This window comes from Mercenaria mercenaria, chromosome 7 (assembly GCF_021730395.1).
Source record: "Mercenaria mercenaria strain notata chromosome 7, MADL_Memer_1, whole genome shotgun sequence".
NCBI lineage: Eukaryota > Metazoa > Mollusca > Bivalvia > Venerida > Veneridae > Mercenaria > Mercenaria mercenaria.
This window is the reverse complement of record NC_069367.1, coordinates 60,055,514-60,070,970: the sequence shown is the minus strand read 5'-3', so window position 1 is coordinate 60,070,970 and position 15,457 is coordinate 60,055,514. Positions and strand designations below refer to the sequence as shown.

The 15,457-nt window shown below is 34.0% G+C and overlaps 1 protein-coding gene across 3 annotated transcripts; it reads left to right on the top strand.

Annotated features, from left to right (window-relative positions):
* LOC128558628 (receptor for retinol uptake stra6-like) lies at nucleotides 1-13,966 on the top strand. 3 transcript variants are annotated; one of them, XM_053548491.1, is made up of 11 exons: nucleotides 1-134; nucleotides 3,196-3,275; nucleotides 3,420-3,641; nucleotides 4,009-4,069; nucleotides 5,806-5,891; nucleotides 6,493-6,626; nucleotides 7,671-7,834; nucleotides 8,135-8,358; nucleotides 9,831-9,913; nucleotides 12,918-12,979; nucleotides 13,343-13,962. In XM_053548491.1, the coding sequence occupies exons 3-11, from the start codon at nucleotides 3,568-3,570 to the stop codon at nucleotides 13,757-13,759; spliced, it is 1,305 nt and encodes a 434-aa protein (XP_053404466.1). In that variant the 5' UTR covers nucleotides 1-134; nucleotides 3,196-3,275; nucleotides 3,420-3,567; the 3' UTR covers nucleotides 13,760-13,962. The 3 variants fall into 3 exon arrangements, with proteins under 3 accessions (XP_053404466.1, XP_053404468.1, XP_053404467.1); XM_053548493.1 differs by lacking the exon at nucleotides 4,009-4,069 and having other exon boundaries at nucleotides 13,343-13,966; XM_053548492.1 differs by lacking the exon at nucleotides 3,196-3,275 and having other exon boundaries at nucleotides 13-134; nucleotides 13,343-13,963.
* The last annotated feature ends 1,491 nt before the right edge of the window (nucleotides 13,967-15,457 follow it).

The window sequence follows — 15,457 nt, the reverse complement described above, 5'->3', positions numbered from 1 at the left end:
TGATAAGTAGACAATCAATCTGCGGGCAAACACTATCTAAAAATGATTATCTAATAAAATGTACATGCATATAAAATTATGTTAATATTTGGAATATCTAACAAAATGCAATATGTTTGAAACGGATTGACACAGTAAGTGAAATTATTTGTTATTTATTACAGGTAGCACATGACATTTTTCAATATAAAAGACACGTTATTCATCTTAATAAATTATGTGTTCAAATTAAGGGGGTAAAAGGTAATAAACTTGAAAATGATGCAAAAATGCATTGATCACAGTGCGAGAAAAATCATAAAAATACAATTTTAATAAAAGTCATGGGAGTGTATTACATTGCGGCATCGCTAGTTTATATAAATATCAAAAGTAATCAGTTGAACAGTTTTATTACGAAAATGTACCCTGGCCAAAATACGAAACTTACCCCTACCACTTGAAGAGAAAGGGCATCATTTTTGGATATGTGTGTGGTGTAAATTCCCCCGACACAATTTAATGTTATATAGCGGCCTTGATGGTGGTGAAGGCCCAGTGTGGTCCTCCAGACGTTATTTCAAGAATGAGGTAAAGGGAACCTGAGTAGAACCACAAACTTTCCTTATGTCCTCACATGAAAGGTAATATATAAATCGAGGTCAGAAACAGTGCAAATGAAAACAAAATATCGTTAATCACGTCGTGTCACTGCTAACTGATACCATGAAGCGATAAAGTTCCTTAACTTGCTGTCAGACAAAAGCCTTCTGGAAAAAAAGTAAATTCCCTTGTATAAGTACTTCCTTTTTTATACAACCATTTTGAAGGGGGAAAAAATGGAAGATTATAGAATATCAGTGGCCAGAATTTTACGTTTTTAAGCTAGAAAGTATAAAGCAAGAACATTCAAATTTTTCAGAATGAGTAAGCACCAATTAAGAATTCTGGGATCAGTGGTTGAAAGATCAGTGTCAAAAGGATTTTACTTAACATCTGTTAATTCTTTTGTTTTCGGTTTCTTGGTCAGGAAGTATAACAGCTACAGCTTTCAAACTTTACAAAATTACGGAGCACAACTTGTGAAGGATTCCTATTGTATTTAGGGTCTGTAGATTAAAGGGCAAGGTCACAGGGATAACCCCTACCTCCCAACATCCATGCACACACAAACACACTCATTTTCATATCTCTCAGTCGATTTCATAAACCCTTGTCAGGCCGCCCGCCACCCACACACAGGCCTCCATGCGCTACACCCCCCCCCCCCCCCCCCCCACCACACACACACACACCACCACCAACCTCTCACGCCTCACACACATACCAACTCTCCTCTCTTTCCGTGTGTACTTCTTAATTCAGTTACTTGTTTCTTAGTATCCTCTCAAGCATTCCTCTCCCTCTCCTCTCTCCCAACAAACACCTCTAAATTTCCTCATCGATATGGGTTCGAGCCTATTTTGGTGCGTATTATTATTTATATGAGGTAGCCATTCAGCTGTCTTACGAAAAGTCGATGGTTTTATCCAAGTGCCAGTCCCTGAAATAATGCCCGGAGAAGCACCTGGGATCTGCCTCCACCACGAAAAGCTGGAAAGTCACCATATGACCTATATCATAATTGTGTCAGCGTGGCGTTGAAGAGGTTAAGCGTTTGCTTTGAATATTTTCCGACTTTGGCATTGATATGACAAGTAATCTCGCGTTTGTTATACACATGTGTATGGGACTTTCATTGAATGCTGTTTGAATGATGTATTTGAAATCGGGATCATAACGTAACTCAAAAATTTCCTTTTAAGGAAATAATAGAGATTATTTTAAGAGAGTTTTTCGAAAGTAATAAAATGTGTCATTCGAGATTTATTATCCTCCCCCAAAGGAAGCCTATAGTCGCCGCTTCGTCCATCAGTCCCGCAATTCTTGTCCGGAGTATTTCTCAACAAATACTCGTTGGAATTAGCGAAACTTCATAGGAAGCTCACTATCAAGAGGAGATGCGCATATTGTCTCCGTGTTTCAATTGAATGTTGTTTTTGTTTTTTTACCCAGTTATTGCTCTTTGATTATTCAGCATACTGTAGTATTACTGTAGTATAATTTTGTCCGGAGGATATTTCAGCCACCATTGGTTGAAATTTAGCCATACTTCAGGAGGCTTTACTATTAAGAGGAAATGCGCATATTGTCCTGACCGGAATTCATCGAAACTTCAAAGAAAACTTCACTCCCAAGAGGAGATGCGCATATTGTCTTCATTTTCCGGTAGGATAATATTTGGTAAACTATAGTGTTAACATATCTGCTATTTCTACTTTTTTTTTTTTTTTTTTTTTTGGCATTGCATTAAAAGTATTAAGTAATTAAGTAACTGAAAATAAAAGGTCCCAAGAAGCTTTCTTTCATTAAGAAGGTTTAAGCTTTAATTATTGTTTAACGTAAGAGGTCACGGGAGCCTTAATAGCTACAAAGCTATGAAAACCTGAAATAAATTGTAACAGTAGCTTTATTAGCTACATATGTTAGTAATTTGAAAATAAGAGTCTCAGCAGCCTTATTTGCTAAAAATGTTAGATGTAATGAAATCTAGAAATAGTGAGATCTAATGTAATCTGGAAATAGTGGTCACAGGAGCCTTGAAAGCTAAAAAGATTAGTGAGAGAGCCAAATATTAGCTTTAGTGATAACTGAAATTATTAGATAGTCGTTTTATGTTCATTTTGAAAAAAAAAACAACAGTATTCTATTTATTTATTTATTTATTTATTTGGGCTTTACGGCGCACCAACACAGTATAGGTTATATGGCGCCAAACAGGAATAAAAACAGTACTCAGATTTTTTAAGTTTATTACTGATATATCCTATAACAAATTTATCAACAGAGATATTCACGTCTGTTTACGTTAAACAATTTCAGAGAAAATTCCAAACTAAATTTTCTGGCTAAAGATTTACATCAGATGATATTACAAAGTAGAGCAGATAATACACGAAAATCTTACACAGCCTATTTTAAAAATTGTTTTTATGGTGTAAACCAATGGATATTTTTCAAACATTTCCGGCTCTAATTTTGCTACGATAGTTCTTTTCCGGCGGTTGAACAAGTTTACTACTGTATAGCTTAAAATGGGCGACGTTCGGACGTGAAAAAATCCATATATATTGAAAATAATTACTTTTATCATTTTATCATGTTATTTTATATTAGATTCTGCGAGAAAACTTCGCGGAGGACCCATTGAAAAGAAAAAAACATTGACTTCAGATGCTCAGCAATCATCCCCCAAGGTACGCGTATTTATACAAGATCATAGTTTTTTTGTCATAATTATATTCATTTTCTGGCTTCTAAAAAGTTTATGCACGAAACTAAAATTCTGTAGTTAGATACAATATATTATGTATCAAGGCTAAATTACTTCGAAATTTTAGGGTTACAGTTTCAAAGAAGGCGTAAGAACCTACTATGTGAAGAACTACATTTCCATACATACTGCATACGAGGGTGACAACGAGCCATATTTATACTGATATTTACAGACTCCTAATTTGTATATATATCTGAGACCAAAACATAGAAATGACAGAGTTCCTTCAATTCATGAACCTCATTTACAAGACTACTGGCGGTAGAAGGGATAACATAACGGAACTGTAAGATTTTACTTTATGATATGCCGACGATTATTAAAAGATAATGGTTATTGTATTATACAAACAGCTCTTTTCTTACGATTTCGAATGAGGGCTTCCTCTTAAGCTTCTTACAAAAGAAATCTGAAATTATTGGCATATCAGAGCACATGCCTGTTAACACCATAACACCATCAGTTGCATCGTCTTGTACACTCGGAAATAACTGTAATGTGTTCTGTCTGTTGTAAATGATAATACTTTGAGCATTACAGATGCTGTTGTAATTAAGGCCCAAGAAACCTTTTGCAACATTATGCTATATGTACGGTAATAATGAATTACCAAGCTATCATCATCCTAAATGTATATTATTTTGTTATTTCAGGCCAGAATGTATATCAAAGATACCCGAATCTCTTTTTCATTACTACTTATTAATTCCATCAGTAAGTATTAAACTAGCTATACAAACGTCTTTATTATTAAGATGTTACTGCAGCTGAGTGTTACTGCAGCTGTGTGTAAAACGAACATTTAATTATTATTAGAATGCAGTAAAGATTGTTTTTGTGGTGGCTTCAGAAAACTTGTAGACCTTCAATATTGAATGCTTTTCTCTTTCAAAACCGTTCGTGTATGTACTGCCTAAATACTGGAAACTCCTGTGCTAAAGATTTTATTGTACAGGGAACAGTTGCACTTAGCTAAATAGCTAGATCATTTTACTATCTCATATAATTTGTTCAATTTTCGTCGCACTTTTTAGCCTGCCGAATAGCAAATAAACATACTTACCAGTAGTATGGGGGACGTCCCCTATACTGCTCTTACCACTGTGCCGACTTCATGATCCGGATCACGGCTGAAAAGTACAACAGATATTGCCCAAAAAAGTGATCATACTTTTTGGAGACATGAATGTTTACGGAAGATAGTCAAAGTAAATAATTTACTGCACAAGCGAGAACTAAATGTGTACCGGGATAGTAACGATATATTTTAACAAATGAGATAGTAATAATAATTACCCATTGCAAACGGATATTTATCCCATGGAGAAGTCTACCCTTGTTTCATTGGGTATCTTACGTAGAATTTGTTAAGTAACCTACGTACTTTTTGGAAGGAGGGGAGGGGAGAGGGGACTATAAGGTAATATAAAAATAATTTAAGTAAAGAAACATTACATTTTATCATTTCATAGAAACGTAATTTCAGAGAGTTTATATACGTTTCAAATCGACGCACAAAAGCTACTATGTTTATAAGTACTGAAATATGAATAGTAAAGTGCAGCAAAATGGGTAAATAATCAAGCGTGAGACTGGAATATGCCATGTAAAATCGGGTACAGCTGTACTCTGTATGTAGTCAAAGATTTAGTTGGGTTTGATTAGTATAAGCATGCCCCAATCAGTTAAAATAAAAGTTTAGTTCGAACCGAAATGTCAAAGAAAAACTGCCACGTATTATAAAAATATGCATATATCACATAATTATGTTAACGAAATCTTTGAAATATCCTTCATTATTTTTCAATAAATTTGGAACACCCTTCGCAGACGAAACTGGTGTACATACCTATTTGAATAATTTGAAAAATGTAGGATCTATGGCAGTATTCAAGGTTTAGTAATTGTGGTCTGTTCATCGAGTAAACTTATTGCTCTTGCAGGCATCTGGGAAGAATTACCGAATTTCACATTAAATGAATACATGCATTAAGTGTGGTTTTGAGGTCACAACTGTAGTGAAAGGCAAATAATTCGAAAGCATCATGGAGTTCTATGTACAGTTGCTTTGTTATACACTTTTATGGGCACTACATTATCGTATACTTCTTTCTTACGGAGTAACCTTATCAGTATTTATTCTTTTCTTTTGTTTTTCTAAATTAGTAAGAAAGTATGGAAAACCCCGTCTAATATTAGATTTCAAGCATTAAAACGTATCTTTTGAAAGAAACAACACAAAAGATCTACGGCTAAGAGTGATTCTATGGGTTGTAAAATATAAACTTAATCAGCTTATACTCTGTAGGAGACGATAGTCGAGTTTGATACTCGAAGCTTGTTCTGCAAAAAAAAAAAAAGAAAACAACGACCGCCTATGTCATATATGTGGTTTTCATTGTAATAAACACTTCGAATAAGAATATATTCAAAAGAAAATTACCTTTCAGGTTTTAACAACGCTGTCACTAGCATGTACAATGACTCGGAAGAACAAGTGGTTGACACGACTTGGGGGACGGCCTGGAGCAGTGTTGTATGTACAGTGCTTAAAATGTATTTAGGATCTAAAAGACAATTTTATATTACACCAAATTAAGTTATTTAGTTCATTTACTGGCTATAGCTGTATAATAGATAACATTTAAATTTATCTATAATTTATAGAACTAAACATTCGGAACTCTAAACTGTACAACGTGAATTCGAACTGTCCACCACGGAGGCCACTGAATTGATGTATAATTTGCATTATCGAAATATATTGTAGGGGTATTGCACAGTTAATATAGCAATTAAACCAAGTCTGCTAGGTTGCTTTCTCTGCTCTAAGATTTAATTTACTAAGATATCTGCAATTTTAATATCAACAGGCATATGAACCGCGCCATGACAAAATCAACATAGTGGGTTTGTGACCAGCATGGATCCAGACCAGCTTGCGCATCCGCGCAGTCTGGTCAGGATCCATGCTGTTCGCTAAAGGTTTCTCTAATTGCAAAAGGCTTTAAAAGCGAACAGCATGAATCCTGACCAGACTGCGCGGATGCGCAGGCTGGTCTGGATCCATGCTGGTCGCAAACCCACTATGTTGATTTTCTCATGGCACGGCACAATTAATAATATATATATTTCAGTCCTATGAACATTATCGGGAAATCTCATCGTTTCCTGTACGCTGCCGCATGGGGCTCTATTGCTTTCCTTGCTACTGATCTGATACTTGGTTTTGTGGTGATTGTTGAACTTTCAGGACCACCATATGTTACCGGTAAAAGCCTAAAGCAAATATATTTTAAATGTTTTGTGTAGAATTGGTAAGCTTTTGCTCTAACTCTATTATTTGTGTTTCAAACCTTGAATGACAAATTTTATTCCTACAGTTCTGTATATCAGTTGTTTCGTATTTTTTCAAATTTTGTATACTGATATTGACCTAAACTGACCTTTAAGGAGATGTAAACACTTAATAATTTATTCTTGAATTGTTTGCTTATTAATTTTTGTTCATTGTATTCATTTAAAACTTTGCTTTCGGCTGATAGCCGTTTCATTTATGTAACGACAGATAGTTAACGTAGGCATACTAAAGTACTAACTTGTACTCCACATGAAACTGCCAAATCCTTTATTATTATTATATAGGAGTTGGTCTTGAAAAAGCGAATAAGCAAAATCCCATGAACACTGCTAATTCGTGCTATTCTATATCTATCATAAGTAATTTTAGAAACGATTCAACGACAAGCAAATATGACACTTATTTGCGATTCGGTGACGAATTCCCACCGTTGAAATGCTCGCCGTAAAAGTAATATGCACCCGAATTTTATCGACAGTCAGTATAGATGAACGAGGGCGTATTCAATGTTGCAGAGTTCAAGGTTATTTACTCTTTTTGTACTTGGACTCAGTGTTGTTAATTTTCAGGTCTTTTGGGATCACGGATAACATTAATTTCTCCTTCAGTAGAATTTCACTTAAGCCGGTGCTTTGGGGCGTGAGAGGTGTTGCACATTTCATTACCTCTCATAAACAGACTCTGTCAAACCGTGTCTGCTGTAATGTTTCTTGGTTGCTTTCAATGCTTCTAAAGAATCTTTTTAACAGATTTTATTAACCAGGTTACATTCTGTGATTATATTCGAACAAGAAAATTATAATTACTGGAGCTCTACTCTACACAAGCCGTGAAAAAAAAACAAGTTTTTTTCTAAAGAAATCTATAACAAATAGATTGATTGGATTGCGAATGTTCTATTAAGTACTAGACGTTTACATAGAAATTAAAATGTATATTTCTTTTCGTTTGCAGTGTTCAATAAAGTACTGTCAATGATAATTATTGGTGTAGACTATTTTCCAATGTTTGCCGCCCTCGCTCTTGAATCTGTCAATGGTTATATGATTGGCACAGCCTACGCCTGGATGTTACTTATTGTGCAGATATTCACGGAGGCAGAGTGTGAGTTGGCTGCTGTAAGTTACATGTTGTACGTGTCAAGGAATGTTTCAAATGAAGTACAAATATCCGGAAATTTGATGTCCGTAAACGGGTACTTCACAGTGTCAATTTTCGATTAAAACTTCTAACAAAAGACTAAATTAATAAATAACTCACGGGAATTAATAAAGTAACTAATATCGTACTCAAGAAGAGATCAAATAATCTGAGGTCCATATTTTCTATGGAATCTGGTCTTGCATATCCTCAAATAAATTCTTGATAATTAGCAACAGCATTTCTTCATAGCTTTATCTTATACTCATCTTTTTCAGCAAGCTCGACTGGTTTTGTTTTTTCGAGACCTTCCTAACCTTATATGCCTTGGATACCTGTCTATCAGTCTGCCAGTGCGGGCTATTTGGGCATTACGAAAGACGTCAATAGGGCTTATATCGTCGTCAGAAAGGGTATCTGTCCTTAAACTGACCAAAAAAGCAGAATTCTCGTCTGAAGCAAAGCATGTGAAGAGTTTATTGAAGCCACTCCCACCCCCAACGTGAGTTGTAAATAGCCACATAAACATACAAATACATATATTGTGTGACAGTTTCAGTACTTAAGTGATACATCTATCAAAAATTAGTCTTACTAGATACTTTTTGATGATACGTGTTTAAACCGCTTAGTAGTGCCTAGGAGGTAACGTTTCTAGACACTGGTACACGTTTGATTTCAGTTTCAATTTATTAAGCGTTTGACATAATTATGAAAAATTATAACACTGAAATTTTAATGCAATCACATTGTACATGTTAGAAATGTGAAGTAAGACCACAGTCATTTTGTGTCTGTTTATTTACATTCTCCCCATTCGTCCTATTGAAAATTATGACGTTAATTTGGTATGAACCGCAAAAGGAAAGGCGCCAAAGTTACGATAGCATTGCTTAGTGATTACGTACCGCTGTTTTGACGACGTCCACGTGAAGTCAATGAGAACGTTCCTTAGATGACGTCTTAGGTGTTCTGTCCAGTGATCAGAATGAGCGGGAAGCTTATCATAATGTTAAATACAACAGAGAATGTGCAAAATTATAGGAAAACCTTATTTACAAACGAAAAGGAAATATAATGTAAATATAAGATATAAATATTTTTTCGGAGTTCATGTAAAATGAACGACAGAATAGAATCGACAGAATCCATGCATTTCTTAAAAACAGACACTGTTCAATCTTGATTATTTGCCTGCATTCCAAACATTAAAATACCAGAATAAATAGAACTCCTGTAATTGCATGTATTTAACTCAAAACTTCATTAACGATTAATGTTAAACATCAAACAAAGGAACCATTCTTCGCGTAACCATTTCTTGATTGTGGTCTGCTAGGATTTGTATCATGTGCTTGGAAACCTAAATGTAAGGCCTTACGCGTGTAGCGATCACCTCCATACCTGTCCTTACGCGTGTAGCGATCACCTCCATACCTGGCCTTATGCGTGTAGCGATCACCTCCATACCTGGCCTTACGCGTGTAGCGATCACCTCCATACCTGGCCTTACGCGTGTAGCGATCACCTCCATACCTGGCCTTACGCGTGTAGCGATCACCTCCATACCTGGCCTTACGCGTGTAGCGATCACCTCCATACACTTCAAAATTCTATAAGAAGATCGTTTGGAAGCATAGAAAAAATAATGACAGTTGTCAACAGACTGTTCGTCTAAGTACATGTATTCGTTTTCTGTACGTAGTCGTACATGTTTACGACTTGTACTGCCGGCATGCATTTAATAGCTATTTGTTTTGTCCGTGTTTTTGTTAAATATCTAACTGCTAGGTGTACGGTTCATATCAAAATGACACCATATCCAGGCAATAAGTATTTTAGCAATATCTTGCTTACCCTAAATGTACAGACATTCAATTGTGAAAAATCAACCTTGTTTTTATAGTACATTATAATACCATTTTTTTCCTGTGGTAATTCACCATAGACTTATCCACGCTATTTCGTCTTCAGAGAACCACCGTCAACATGTAACGAAAAACTGATTGCAATGTTGAAAACCTTTGTCAGTGACTGGATATACCAAAGTAAACACGGTAAGTGGTTTGTGCCTCAGCCAGACTTCCTATATTGCAACTTTATTTGCTGCTAATAATCTTATTGACATTTAGTTTTTCGGCGAATGCCGTACTAAGAACGAATTTGTCAACTAGACTGACCCATGTCACATGATTAAGTTTGCAAATCAAAACTACCTTTGTCTGTTGTTTGTAAAATAAGAGCAATGAAATTTTGGTTAAAGATCATGAAGAACCCTAATACTGCTTTATATGATATTTATCTTGATCAGTGTAGAACTATTAACGGTATTTGCTGGTCAAATCAAATTAACTCTATTATAGATCACCTTGGTTACACGTATATACGCATGAACTTTGATAATAATGTGAACTATTTCCCGTTGTTGAAAAACAGATTATATGATCAATTCATTCAAGAGTGGAGTGAATCTATAAATGCTATGCCTAAATTGGACAGTTACTGTAAATATAAAACGTCATTCTGTTTTGAGGATTATATTGTGAAATTAAAAAATACTGATTTACGAAAATTGTTTACTTGCATGAGATTAAGTTCACATCAGCTTGAAATTGAGATTGGTAGATATAATAATATAGATAGAAGTAACAGACTATGTAAGATTTGTAACCAAAATGTTGTGGAGTCAGAATATCATTTCATTCTTTGTTGTAGTAAATATACTGATATTAGAAAAAAGCACATTGGTAATACACAATGGCCCACTGTCCAAAAATTTAATAATTTAATGTCTTCAAAAAATGCGAAGGTGCTTGTTAAGATAGCTAAGTTTATTAAAGAAGCCACGCAATATAGAGTTGATACACTTAAAAACAATACTACATAATGTAACGTAGATTATTGTATATGTTTTGTTTGTTTAGATGTTTCCTAACATTTTTGTTTTTCTTCTGTAATTTATATGTTTGTTTATTGTATGCATACACTTTTACTTTTTTGAACTGTATATGTATACATGTATTTGTATCAATTGTTAATATGCCATGTTCCAATTATATTTGTTAATGGCCAAAGGCATGTGTAATGCCGAATTTGCCGAATAAACCTTGAACCTTGAACCTTGATAACGCATTATAGATACGAACGAATTTGTCACCTGGACTGACCCATGTCACGTGACTTAAGTTTGCAACTCAGACTACTTGATAACGCATTATAGATAATTTATCAAAATGAAAGATTTATGCAACACTCTGCCTGATTGGAAGAGAGCGTCTATTTTTTCACCCTGCTGATTGTGCAACGCTGAGTGAAATGTCAAACAAAGCGTTTATCCTTAATGACGCTGTTTACAGTTTTAAAGCTACGTTTCGCTCAGTATATTTAGCAAGAATATTGATATATCTGATATATCTAAAAAAAAAATGATAAGTAAGTTTAATAAATATAATAAACATCTGTTCAAATACCAACATATATCAATTCAGAGAAAGAGCTGAATACGGTCTGCGTATCACATGAATAAGGGTGTGATTAGCCGATCGATTAAAGTCTTCTAGGTAGAGAAGTGCCTTCCAGGCCACTGCTGTAATTATTCGTCGTAGAATAAACGAAACAAAATTTACATTCCTACAAAACCTTTGTGAAAAAATAAAAGAAAACCATTTAAATTATTAAAGTGTGGTGTTTAGTTTTGCTATTTGCAAAATGCTAGATAGATGATAAAATAACACAAATGATATGAAAATCTCATAAACATCTTGTCTTACTACAATTTGCCGCCGACCATTTTTTAAAGATATTTCCTGTTTTCTATTGTGAAATTGCTATTTGTTTGGTTTAAAAGAACATACAATTTTACATAATACTGCGATTCGTGCGTTATTTCATATACAATCCTTGATTGAAAAATGTCTTGCAAGTACCTGGAAAAATGTTCAACACTTAGCGCCTATAATATGCAGATCGCTGTCTATTAGAGAAATACATCGGCGAAATATTATTTAACATTTATGGGGGCATATATCTCTATGAAGTACTCTATGGTCTTCTTTGGTGGCATCGGTTTCGAATTGTACATTGTGTAGCCATATTACCTTGTTCACTGTACATTTTTTGTCTTCCAGCTATATGTAGGACTATATGAGCCGTGCCATGAGAAAACCAACATAGTGGGTTTGCGACCAGCATGGATCCAGACCAGCCTGCGCATCCGCGCAGTCTGGTCAGGATCCATGCTGTTCGCTATTAAAGCCTATTGGACTTGGAGAAACTGTTAGCGAACAGCATGGATCCTGGCCAGACTGCGCGGATGCGCAGGCTGGTCTGGATCCATGCTGGTCGCAAACCCACTATGTTGGTTTTCTCATGGCACGGCTCATATCATTTTACAGCATGTTGTCTACTTTTAAGAAACGATGTTATATCTGTTATATTTGTACAAGTATAAACCACATTTTGACTTTTGACAAATTCATGAATCGCGCTAGCGATTCTTTGAATGATTTATCAATAGTCCCGATATGATTTATCCTTTTATAAACGCACAAGAAACAACATTCTATCCTTATATGTACATTTAACAGTAGCATAACTACAAAAAAAAAGCGGGCCTTTTCCATAAATATATTGAAATTATACTATCAAATAATCTTCGATCACCGACCTGTATAACAGATAAACAGCAAAAGTCAAAACGAGCAACTCATGTTAAAATAAAACATCACTTTCCGATAAAGATACAAAATTAAAATCCAAGAAAAAAAATCGCGTAGTGGTGTCGATTCAGTTTTTACAATTTCGTCAGAAAGAGGGATTTTAGCTATCAAAGATTTCAAAAAGACTTCCGATTTTCAAAGATTTTTATTGAAGCGCCAGTTTGTTTATGCTTTTGTAAGCTATATCAGAACGCACGTGCAATCCCGCGAAAGGATCACTCTAGATGTTTTTACACCAGTGTTGTTTATATAATATTGAAACGTAAAAGTAAATATTTAAAGAAAGTCAATATTTGTCAATTCTAGGTTATAAACATAACCATTTACTCTTTTATATTCTCAGGTTTTAAATATTCTGCACGAATGCTGTCCATTATGGTAATCGGATTAATGTTGATTTACAAGGTATTGCTTACATTTTTTCATTTTTCTATATTAATGTCATAGTACTAGAAATAATAATGAACGAGTCATATTATATAATTTTTCAGGTATGTTATTTTAATGTTGATTAGTAGGATACGTTCCTGCTTTATTTTGGTCGCGTTTGTTCCACACAAAATGAAAATTATTAGCTATTCAAAGAATATCATTCAAACGTAAAAAGCATTTTGATATATTTGTATACTATTGATTGATTTCTTCTAGTTTCTTAAAAAGCACTATAGAATTATGCTATATAAACTCAATAAGAAAGATATAGATGCTGTTTAATTGATATTTTATCAACTAGTCACGCACCTATTTTACTGATGGAAATTTTTTCAGGTTACACTTGAGGTAACAGTAGTTATTGTGTCATTTTTGAAGTTGATTCAAGATTCGTTACAAAAAGAATTGGATGAAATAGGATGGTCGGCGAAGGCAAATGAAACCCAGGATACAACTGATTTAAGACAAAGAATATATCTATTTTATAATATCCTTATTGATGGAAAGAGTAAGTTGCCAATAAATTCAATGTACAAAAATACAACTGTAATATTCTTTTTGTCACATGTTAATAGCTTTTTGCTGAAACATCAGAAGTTTATCTTTCGTTGCCGATATAGACGAAATAAGTTCTACCAATGTCTTTTATACTTTAAAAAAACGATATCAACGTCAAAATGGTATTTCACTAAAGTAATTCCAACACTTCAAGGACGCCAAACATATGCTCAGCCCAGTGTCAGGATATTGTGACTGAATGGGTATCATGTAAAGTGTCTACGGCGGGATATTTCGGTGAGGCAGCACTTTAAAGTTGAGCATTGTGCTCACTGCTACAAGAGGACACGGTCGTTTATATGGCTACAAATTGTTGCAAAAGATGCTAAGCTCCGGACACGCACGCACGCACGCACACACACACACACACGCACACATGAATGAATGAATGAATGAGTTGGGTTTTACGGCGAATCGACACAAAAAGGTCATATGTCGCCGAGAAAAAGTTAAATGAATTACGTTAATTGTAAAGCATATATAAAACTATTAAAGTAAAAAGGTATATAGATATATAGTGTAAAAAGACAGTTGCAAACATAAAAAATGTAAAAAAAAATGTGAATAAAAATCAAATAAGGTTCAAATTTTATGATATATGTCTATTTGCTTCAAATATTGCAAAATTTTTTCGGCAGAAATTATGAAAGGAGACATTAGATATTAAATTCTTATAGAAAATGTTAAAAAGAACAGTTTACAAAAATGTAAAGGTTTAGAAGAAGTTTACTGACTTTGTTTACTAAAACTACTACAAAACATGGGATTAATTAATCAAGTAATTGGTTCAGGGTGATAAACATTGTCATACATAATGTGGGTGATGATGAGGAAAAGTTTGAAACCCACTGAACGATCATAGCAGAGATGAAACGAAAGAACTGAATTCCAATATATTAATCGGAAAATCTTATTAAAATTGGATAAAATTCATGGAATATTGGTGCAAAAGTTATGGACCTTGTTATATATGATGTTTGTGAAGTTGGATGACGATCAACTATTGGGGCTGAATCAAATTCATTAAAAGAAAGAAAGTAAAGAGAAAGTGCATCACATCTTTGTCAGGATATTATATGTTAAACGGTTATACTTGATGAAGTACCAGGGTAAGTCTTATGTAATATGTGGTTGATGATAAATATTCAAATATTGACTGCTGTAAGTCTAAATCAAATTCGTCTTGTTAAAACAGAAGAAGACAAGTAAAAGGAAAATAAAGCATGAAATAAGCCACGGATACCAACGCCAACTCTTTCACGAATAGGAAAGCTCCCCTATTGATTTCATATAAGAGATTAAAAATTAAAAGTCAATATTAATGTTGTAAGAGTTTGACTATTTTTCATAATTTCTACACAAGCGTTTATAAAAATAGATAGTGCCTTAAACCCTTTTTTTTTCTTTAAGTTAACTTATAAAATGTTGTAAGAGTTTGAATATTTTTCATAATTTCTACACAAGCGTTTATAAAAATAGATAGTGCCTTAAACCCTTTTTTTTTCTTTATGTTAACTTATAAATTGACGAGCTTGCTTAAGCTTTTAAGAAATTATATAAATCTACAGGCGTATCAAATATAACTACTGTTCTAAATTTAATGCGTATCCGCAAGACTATATTTTTAACAAGCAAATTCGATGAATTGGTATCCCCCGCCGAAAGGGTTTGTGGTGAGGAATGGCAAAAAAATATATCCGGAAAAAAGTTAAGGATGTTAATAAGAAGCAAATAATTTCATTAGTCAAAATCAATTTAACAGAAAACAAATGTTTAATTAAAGAGTACATAATAAATGTATGATACTTTGATCCTGACTAAAGAATTTATTTTGTATGGGATATGCTTACTGTAATAAGCTTAATAGCTTTTAAAATTAAATGCAGTTAACTG

What these genes read in the sequence shown, in the direction of transcription:
- LOC128558628 (XM_053548492.1), top strand. Translation starts at nt 3,568, where the DNA reads ATGACAGAGTTCCTTCAATTCATGAACCTCATTTACAAGACTACTGGC. An exon ending in AAGCCACTCCCACCCCCAAC is followed by an intron (nt 8,359 to 9,830) that starts GTGAGTTGTAAA and finishes TTTCGTCTTCAG; the next exon opens with AGAACCACCGTCAACATGTA. An exon ending in GATTAATGTTGATTTACAAG is followed by an intron (nt 12,980 to 13,342) that starts GTATTGCTTACA and finishes AAATTTTTTCAG; the next exon opens with GTTACACTTGAGGTAACAGT.